At 36.8% G+C, this 10,155-nt stretch overlaps 1 protein-coding gene across 1 annotated transcript; it reads right to left on the bottom strand.

Moving 5' to 3' along the window:
• Positions 1–274: 274 nt before the first annotated feature.
• LOC137025241 (zinc finger BED domain-containing protein 4-like) lies at positions 275–5,480 on the bottom strand. Its single transcript, XM_067393261.1, has 6 exons — positions 5,410–5,480; positions 4,024–4,131; positions 2,559–2,583; positions 1,430–2,427; positions 872–1,188; positions 275–630 (listed from the first exon to the last, which is right to left on the bottom strand). The coding sequence occupies exons 1-6, from the start codon at positions 5,478–5,480 to the stop codon at positions 275–277; spliced, it is 1,875 nt and encodes a 624-aa protein (XP_067249362.1).
• Positions 5,481–10,155: the final 4,675 nt, after the last annotated feature.

The raw sequence follows: 10,155 nt of genomic DNA on the forward strand, positions 1-10,155 counted from the left end.
ATTACAAAATAGCTTAAATTAAAATAATCCAGGTAAATTCAAGTACTTAAATTAAATAAATAAAATAATAAAAAATAAAGAAGCACCCGTAACACAAATTTCCAAACCTTTATACTTTTTTACCAGGCTTTGCAGACAGAACTAGAACAATGCAGCCCATAAACTCTCATAAACTGTGTGTGTGAGAGAGTGTGTGTGTGTGTGTGTTTGTGAGAGTGTGTGTGTGTGTGTGTGTGTGTGTCTGTTTGAGAGTGAGTGTGTGTGTGTGTGTGAATTACTCAGTGATGTCACTATTAAGCTTCAACAGTAGTTGGCTCTCAAGGTTCTTGCTGTGAAGCTGTGATCGTTTAGCAGTGAACAGGAGTCCTGCATGACTGAAAAGTCTCTCACAGGCTGCAGATGCAGGAAGACCTGTGTTGACTTTGAGTGACAGCTTCTTGATGTGAGGAAATGAGTGGAGTAGATCCATACCTGCAGGGGACAGACATGAAAGGTACCTCTCCAGCTCTCCTACTTGTGATTTTCCCAACTCCATGGATGCAAAGAAGTCGTCTTCATCAGAGACGCTGCTGTTTGTGCTGGTGATATCATCCAAGTCGGTGTCGAGGTGATTTCTGATGTAGTCAAGGCCTGTGGCAAGAGAAATCGTTTTTCAAAATAATTAGGTCTGCACATTATTCTTACCCTTCTACTGTATAGGCTGTCAAGCTGCTGGTGTTTGACATTAAAAGGTACCTGAATTTCTAACTATATTGCCACCCTGTGGTTTGTCACTGACACACTATAATCCTAAATGACAGTAACATTATACAGATTTATATAGGTCAATGTCTACTGGTTCACATTTGAATTGATAAACAAGTATATTTACCAGCATTTAAGATGTTCTCCTCTGTGGTCCAGGATGTTCTGAATCTTGGTAGGAGTATTGCTGCTGCAATCAGCTCAGGCTCTTTCATGACGTCTCCAAAACGTTTCTGGATCCCTTGCTGCAGGGTGTGAACAAGAGATGTACACATTTTACAAGATGACTCCAACCTCTTCAGCTTGTCCCGCAACTGGTAAAGTGTTGGCAGCAGGAGGCCCATATGCACAGATGATTCGCCTTGGAGGATATTAAGGGCCATGGCAACAGGCTTCATCACAGCAGCATACTCGACCAGAAACCCCATTTCAGCTGGATTGAACCTATAAAAGATGTAACAATAAAAAAATTACTTATAGCTATTTCTGGTACAATGTCCTTATTATGCATTATACATGTTAAATACACAAATAAATAAAATAAATGACATAATTTCATTTAAGTCATCCACAATTGTCACACAACCATGCAAAGAAAACTTAGTTGCTTGGATTCACCCATTAATCAGCAAGGCTTTTTTTTTTATTATTCTTTAAAAACAAAATATAAAGCTTGTCAACTTACATCTTTATCTTTAATGCTGTGCAGACATTGCGAATTGCTTGTTCTCCTTGCTCTCGGTGAATGCGCACAATCCTTTCTACGGCGAGGAACAGGGAGCTCCAGCGTGTCTGATTGGGTCGGAGAAACTGCAGCTTGCATTCACGTTCCACTATTTCATGAGCCATGGTTGACCTGCTGGTTTTATTCCAGAGAGCATGACATTTTGCAAAAGCAGACCGAGACAGCCTCTTGTAGGTTTCGTTTGCAGCTCCTCCAGCAGCAGTGGCATCAACTGTGGATATAAGATTGAGGAGATGGCATGCACACTTTTGGTGCCTTGGAAGTTTGTACTCAAGGCCTGTGTTGTCATCCAGAATAGCAGACACATCTTGATATTCCACCTCTGACTCACTCTGATCTTCTGTTGCATCATCAAGGGTGGAGTCACTTTCCTCTTGTTCATTGGTGGATTCCTCCTCTATCTCCTCACCATATAATCGAAATGCCTTCAGGAAATTTGAGCCACTGTCTGTCACGTCAAACGTGTGCGAGCCTTTGAGCCTTCTACAAGCTAATGCAGCGGACTGCCTCTCCAGTGAGGTGTTGTCTATCCAATGACAGGTGACACCTAAGTAGCTACGTTGTCTGGCAGACCAGCAGTCTGTTGTGGTAGCAACATAGTTCACAGCACTCAGCTTTTTGATGAGTATGCTCTTCTTGTGTTTTGCAGCTTCTTGTATTCTTGTGCATAACGTTTTCCTTGTCATTACTGTATGAGGTTGCAAGGTTTCTATCAAAGTCTTGAAAGATGGCGTCTCAACCACAGAAAATGGTTGGTTGGCCTCACATACAAAATTTAGCACCATCTTGTCAAGCGTTGCTTGTGTTACCCGCACTGGGGCAGAGAAGGCTGAAATTTTTGCATTTTTCACAGAAGTATCACTGGAAGAGGAGGACTTGCGCTTTCTGTGGTTCTCTATAAAGTCGGTGTATTTAGACAGTTTGTTGGGGTGAACCCTCTGTGCATAAAAAAAAAAAAATCTGTGAGGGCTACATGGAGATCAAGACATTAAGACTTATCACATCAAATTTGGATGCATATATTTATTAGGGGTGGAACGGTACACAGAAGTCATGGTTCAATTCATACCTCGGTTTCTATTTGGTAAGTGTACCTGAATGAATTGAAAATTAAAATGAATTTGCTACATTTCAGATTAATATATTTGTTCTTAAACACTTTGCAGTTTGAAATGAAAGATGTCCTGCATAAACAACATGACGGAGTATGTTTTTATGTTTCCACTGTTCGATCGCGCCCGCGCCTCACTCACACACACACTTGTTTTTGTGAAATGTGGGGACATTCCATAGGCGTAATGGTTTTTATACTGTACAAACCATATTTTCTCTCCCCCTACCCATCACAGGAAACTGTGCACACTTTTACTTTCTCACAAAAACTCATTCTGTGTGATTTATAAGCCTTTTGAAAAGTGGGGACATGCTGAATGTCCTCATATTTCACCTCTTTTTGTAATACCTATGTCATACCCATGTCATTATACACATTTGTGTCCTGATATTTCACAAAAACAAGTACACACACAAATATAAGTAAACACTTTGTGACTTTTCGATCGCGCCCGCGCCTCTCTCTCTCTCTCACACACACAACATACTACAGCATTGCAATCTTTACATCGTTCGCAGCCTGCTTCAGAGCTAAGGCGGGGCTACAGATTAGGTGTCCCTAAAGAACCTACGTATCTAACAGTAGTTCTGCATTACATTAATTAATTTGCACGCGAGTTTTATTTATTTTTATACCGTGTATTCTCCGTGTAAATGTATGCACCGAACCGTGCCGCCCATACCATTTCGGTTCAATACAAATGTACCGTTCCACCCATAAAATATATATATATACATAGATATATATATATATATGTGAAATGTTTAAAACATATGTAACCTAAAAAGACAAACATTCGCCTATCCACAGCAAAAAACAAACAACCAAAAAAAACGAATTTAGAAAACTTACCGCTACATGTTTCCTCAAGTTAGATGTTGAGTTTTTGAATGCTGAAATGTCCGTTTGTTTTGAAAGACACAGAAGACACCGCATAATGTAGCTGCTGTTTCTCACTTTTACTAAGGTAAACATGCTTTCAATATGAGGCCAGGGGTGTTCCTCCTCGCCTGTGTCTGCATTGCCGATGGTTGATAGTGACATTTTTGTTTTGCTACGCCTACGACTGTAAAGCTAACCTGTCCCGCCAAACGCCGCTGAGATTGAGTATGGTCACGTGACGTTTGATTGGTGAACTACGTTTGATTGGTGAAACACAGTCACATGGTAGAACCTTTAGCGGAAGTCTCACTCTGTCAAAATAAAACAATGACGCGTAGAATATCAAAGAGGTAAAAAGAAAAGTAACGAGCTCATTGTAGCCTAATGTAGCGGAGTAAGAGTACAGTTTTTTCTTCACAAATCTACTCAAGTAAAAGTAAAAAGTATAGTGATTTAAAACTACTCCTAGAAGTATAATTTTTTTCAAAAACTTACTCAAGTAAATGTAACGGAGTAAATGTAACTCGTTACTACCCACCTCTGCTCCTCAGTGCTGTTGCACATACACGCCGTCCTGAGACGCCCAGGAGGAGAACGTGGTGCCTTGCATTGAGGGCAGAGAATGTAGATCCTGTTGTGGAAAGATCTGTATGAACAAAAAGAAGACAAAATCACTATGTAATACATATAGGTAAGTTAAATAACTTGTAGTCAATGTGTCATAAGACTGCAGCATAGAGTGATACATAGGGGTGTGACGAGATCTCGTGTTACGAGATCTCGCGAGAGTAAACTGTGACGAGATTTCTCGTCGAGGCGAAAAGTAGTCTCGTGATGTTGCCATGACAGAGTGGTTAGGATGATTAGGAAAGAATATCCCAGCTAACCAAAATACGTGACTGTTATGTAACTGCAACGTAATTTGGTGACCAAACTTTCGTCGTGGCGACGTAACTAGTTACGTCATGGCAACCGGAAAAGTGAAAGGTGCCTATACGTCGCCACAACGTAACATTGTGACGTTGCCAGTTAGTAACTGGGATGTCGTGGCAACGTTGTGTATCAATAGTTGTGTGTTATACAGTCACGTATTTTGGTTAGCTGGGTCGGAGAATCTGAGTACTGCGCATGCGCATCATTTTGTTTTGTAACGGTCGACTTCCAGCACACGGACACGGAGTAAAAAGGTAAGCCCTACAAATCTGCTTTTATTCATCGTTTTTGCCCATGTGACACTAAATATCACTTGTGATGAGTAATGTTAGTGCAGTGTTTTTGGTTTTCTAAATTTATTTCATAAATAAATTCCGTTTGGTTAATGTGCGCACGAGCGCTGTCCCCGTGAGGCGGTCAGGTAACGTTAACGTTAAAATCTGAGACACAGTTTTATATTTTTATTTTAGTTATTTTAAGTGTAACGTTAACTGTTTAATGCTATAAACGGCAGAGTAATCACTTATATTCGTTAAACGGAAACTGTAGTAGAGTGTTTGTTCATTTTAGACCCTGCCTGGCCTCCCTGAAGCTCACATGAACCATATTGAAAATTCAATAAAATCTGTAAACGGTTAATCAGACACGGTTAATTACTTCACGATTTGTTTACTTAAATTCTTTGTAATGACAATGAACCAGCCAAATCAATGATTTAGAGTTGTTTATAACAAAATATTCTCGTTTGTCACCACTTGCTGGTTTAACGATAACATTATGTGTGGGTCTATTCATTCCAATAAATCTAACATACTTTTTATTTTCAGCAGCTGGAGGAGATACAGCTTGTGCAGCAACAACAAGACAATAATGATAAGCAGGGGTGGGTATTAAATTCGTTTCTGACTTATTCAGTACCAATAGGACTAATGGTGCTGCTATCTGTATGTATGTAACGTTCAGTCATTAATTACCCTTTATATACAACCACATATCATTCAGATAATCTCCAGGTAGACTGCATGGATCCAGGATCAAGAGATCATTCATCATGCAGACCATGTTCCAGGAGAAGCAGCGTATACTGGGTGAACAAATATGCCTCCTTTTTCCAATATCACTTAGGTAAGACTAAATGGATTTAAATTGATTTCAATCATGGGTCATGTGTTTCAGGTCTGCTTGATCATTTTGTTGTCCTGGATGTGAAAACATGGTCAAAAAGGTGTGTCAATCAGCATCCAGCCATAAAAGCAGCCTTCTCGTTAAAAGGCTCAGGAGGACAAACAGGTAATTCACAGGGTTGAATTTCACAATTCAATTACTCACAGAGACAAAGAGATGTTAATAATTCTGAATTCGAGAGGTCAGCAATTTTACTATTTGATACATTAACACTTTTTATTTAATTCAGAATGAAATAATTGTGATTGATTGAATCTGAATATATGATGTGTACATTTATTTAGAAATCGGATTTGATATTTTAAAATGCACTGTCTGTGCAAAATAACAGACTTTCCCACTGTTGGTGCGTATTAACCATCATCCTGTCATTGCTGCTTTTCTGCTTCAAAAAGCAGACTTTATATTTATCATTCCAGGTCCTGATTAGGAGACGCAGAGAACATGAAGCTATGTGCCGTGCTGCTTATATTTATCAAGTAGTAAAAATGCTCAAAACTAAACAGAAGCATTTTAAAATTTTATGACAACCGTCATCTATTACACTGCATTCATTTAACAACAATGGTTTCACATGCTTTACACTTTCAAATTTCAGTTTTTAATCTGATCAAGTGTTACATGTCCTATCGAACAGATTAGAAAAGGTTTAAATCACCCCTTACAATCAGAATGAAATTTTAAAATCTGATTTGGCAAATTCATTCTGAATGACATGGTTGCATGTGACTTAAAGGGATAGTTTACACAAAAATGAAAATTCTGTCATCATTTACTAACCCTCAGCTTCTTCCAAAGCTGTATACATTTCTTCTGTTAAAAACCACCATTGACTTCCATAGTTTTTTTTTTTTTTTTCTACTATGGAAGTCAATGTTGGCCCAAAGCAGCCTGGTAACAAACTTTCTTTAAAATATCTTATTTTATAGCTTTGGAACAAGCTGAGGGTGAGTAAATGATGATAGAATTTTCATTTTTTGGTGAACTATCCCTTTAATTCGACTGTGCAACTAGTCCGATTACAAATTAATTATTAGGGTCCATGTAAATGCAGCTTTTGTATAGTCCCAAATTATACACAATCACATTACATAGGCTGCTTGGCAACCCTATAACTTTTTTAAATCTGAAGCTATAGCAGCAACATTAGCTGTGTTTACATGGGCTCTAATAATCAGACTTTAATCAGACTAGTAGCACAGATGGAATAAAAAGTCACATGTAACCACATTAGTTGAAATGAATTGGCCGATTGGCATTTCATTCGGATTCAAAGGGCATGATTAAAGCTTTTTTTTTCTTTTTTTTTTAAATCTGTTTGATACTATCATATACAATCCAAAATCTCCTTCCACTCATCATCTCATCCGCAAGCTTCTTGTTTTGGGCATTTTTACTGCTTGATAAATATAAACAGCATGGTACAAAGCTTAATGTGCTCATCGTCTCCTAATTAGAACCCATAATAGATAAATGTTAAGTCTGTTTTTAAAACAAAGAAAAGCTGTGTAGTGCAGTCGTGCAATGTACCAACTGCTTTGACATTATTAACTAACTTGTATGCAAAGGCTCACAAACTACTGAGTGTTCGAACTTACAAAGTGTACGCCTGCCTAAAGGGTTAGTTCACACAAAAATGAAAAGAAAAGACTCGCCCTTATGTCATTCCGAACATGCAAGAATGTGTTGTTCATCTTCGAAAAATAAGTGAAGATATTTTAAAGAAAGCTGAGAGTTTTCTGTCCCTCAATTTACAGACCATGCAACTAACACTTTGACACTTCTAAAAGTTCATAAAGACATTGTAAAAGTGATCCATATGAATGGAGCAGTTAAGTCCAAACTTGAACTTCAAAGAGACTTGTTCGCTTAATGCAATATACAGTTTGAGTTTAATCTTATTCACATATAAACATTAATTAGCAAACTTAAATGAAAGCTCAACTGTACTTGTTTGTATATGCACTTGTGTATTAAATTTGTTCATTATATAAAGTGATCGAGTTTATTCAGAAAATTTGGACTAAACCTCTCAATATTCATTAGATTAGATTTACGGTCTGTATGAACTTTTGTTTTAAACATCAAAGTGGCAGTTGTGTAGACTGTCAATGGAGGGACAGAAAGCTCTCAGATTTCATTAAATTATCTTTGTTTGTGTTTTGAAGATGAACGAAAATCTTGACAGGTTTGGAACGACATTAATTCATGTCATGATAAAAACAAATAATGTTGTAACTTACAATATATACATGATATTTTAATAATTTCAAAATACTATCAAAAATTTAAAAAAAAAAAAAAAAATCACATAATCACAATTCATTTAGGCTACATGAAATATGCCCTTACTGTATTTTTTCTTAAAATATTTTTTTCGTGCTTTCGTGTACAGAAAGATATATTTTTTGAGGAGGCTGCGACAATGACTAAAGCCAGGGACACACTTAATGACTGTAAGGCCGATCATAAATAAACTAATAAAATTATCTTGCCCAAACACGTGGAGTCAGAGCCAGTTGTGTTCAGTCTGTTTATAATTTGTAAGTATTTAAATCCACTTCAGTCGAAGGAAACAGTTTTTAAGTGTATCGATTTCAGTCTTAGAATGTTTCTTCTAGTCGTTCAGTGTGTCCCCAGCTTGAAGGAGTCAGCAGTGAGGGAAGTAATCGTTAAAATGTAAGTTCTTTGAGAATTTGTGCACTGTTTATTATCTAAATGTAATAATGTACACTGCCAGTCAAAGATATTGAGATTTGGAAGATGTTGCAAAATTTAATTTATTCCTTTGATGGAACGTTTTCGTCTTCAGTGCCACTTGATCCTTGTTCATTCTAATATGCTGAATTGATGCTCGGACATTTCTTTTGAAATGTGCTGCTTCATTTTTTTGTGTTCTTGAGCATCAAATCATGATTTCTGAAGGATCATGTGACACTGAAGACTGAAGTTAATGATGCTCAAAATTCAGCTTTGATCACAGGAATAACTTACTTTTAAAAATGGATTAAAATAGAAAACAGTTAATAGTAAAACTATTTTAGAATATTAAAGTAAAACTACTTCACAGTATTATTATTTTACTGTATTTTTTTCATCAAATGCAGCCTTGGTAAGTAGAAGAGACTGCTTTCAAAAGTAAAAATGCAACTTCTAACAATGTAATCCTCTTTTTCAGCTGCCAGAGGAGGATGATGATGGCAGTAGTGACCAAGGTGACAGTGCAGCTCAGGATGAAGAAGAGGAGGAACATGTAAGTTAAACATGCTTTCCTCATACCTTTCTAACAAACAATAAACCTTACTACAATAACTACTACAATAAATATTTTTTTATCTTCCAGTTTGCAAAAATCCAAAGTGATTATATAGAGACCATCCTCCTATCCTTGCCTCAGAAGAACCTGAGAAAGACACTCTTCCTCTTCTCTCACAGCTCTCCATCATCTACCTCTACAACACTGTTGGAAAGAGTGTTCTACACAGCTGAGGACACGGTAATGAGAGATCTCAAATTCTTCCTGAGAAAGTCCACATGTTCATTTTCTTGAACAAAAACTGTACATGTATTTTTAGGTGGGCCAAACTATTATTTGAAGAAATGCTAAAAAAATCTTTATATTGTTCTTTATATATATCTTTTATTCTTTTTGAATGTCATCTGGATTTTTTTAGCTTTTGAGAAGCTCAAGGACGTGATAAGGTTGTGATATTGTCTGGCAGTAAAGCAGTATTAAAGCACATTACCTCAGTATATTTGTAGCAGCTGCCTCATATAGGACACTTAGGAAATGGTTTAAAATATATATTTTTTTGCAAATAAAGTAATAAATATCTGCTGAATCTTTTTCATATCTCTGTCAATTTTGTGCCAAATTATGGATAGTAGTAATCATAAGAGTATCTATAAATATAATTGATAAAATCATTATTTAACTATACCCATCTAATGATAAAACACTTTGTCAATTAAAAGAATGTGCATATACAGGAAATATAGGTCTCCTGTATTGCTTCTTCATATCCACATATAATCCCTATACATACAAGATATGTCTTCTATATAGCTAATGGCAGGATCTGGTCATTTTGTAGCTCATATCATACATGATGCCTAGCTCATATTTTCTATTATCAAGGCAAAAACTAAGAATTAACGAAAAAAATTATGCAAGAACTTATGTATGTGCGAACATGTGAAATTGGTATCACATGTAATTGGCATGTTATGGAATTTAACTACACTCTAAAAAAATTGGTTCTTCAGCGGTTCTTCAGCGGTTCCTTGCTGTGGTTAAGGTGCTATATAGCACCACTACCTTATAAAGAACCTGTAAAGCCCCTGTATAGTTCTTTAAACTTTCTCTAACTCTCTTATTCTCTTAGTTTAGGTGGGGAAAGGATTAAAAACAACATTAAATTACAGTGTATTTTCTAAACATAAGCTGGTTCTCAACCTTTTTGTCCCCAAGCCCTCTGTAAAAGTGAATATGGGTGTAAGTTGGATTGCTATAACTATTTGAGTCTAATTACTTCTTTCTGCGAATTGCTCT

This window comes from Chanodichthys erythropterus, chromosome 8 (assembly GCF_024489055.1).
Source record: "Chanodichthys erythropterus isolate Z2021 chromosome 8, ASM2448905v1, whole genome shotgun sequence".
Lineage (NCBI taxonomy): Eukaryota > Metazoa > Chordata > Actinopteri > Cypriniformes > Xenocyprididae > Chanodichthys > Chanodichthys erythropterus.

What these genes read in the sequence shown, in the direction of transcription:
- LOC137025241 (XM_067393261.1), bottom strand. Translation starts at nt 5,480, where the DNA reads ATGGTCTGCATGATGAATGATCTCTTGATCCTGGATCCATGCAGTCTA. An exon ending in CTTACCAAATAGAAACCGAG is followed by an intron (nt 2,428 to 2,558) that starts GTATGAATTGAA and finishes TTTTATGCACAG; the next exon opens with AGGGTTCACCCCAACAAACT. An exon ending in GGAGAACATCTTAAATGCTG is followed by an intron (nt 631 to 871) that starts GTAAATATACTT and finishes CTCTTGCCACAG; the next exon opens with GCCTTGACTACATCAGAAAT.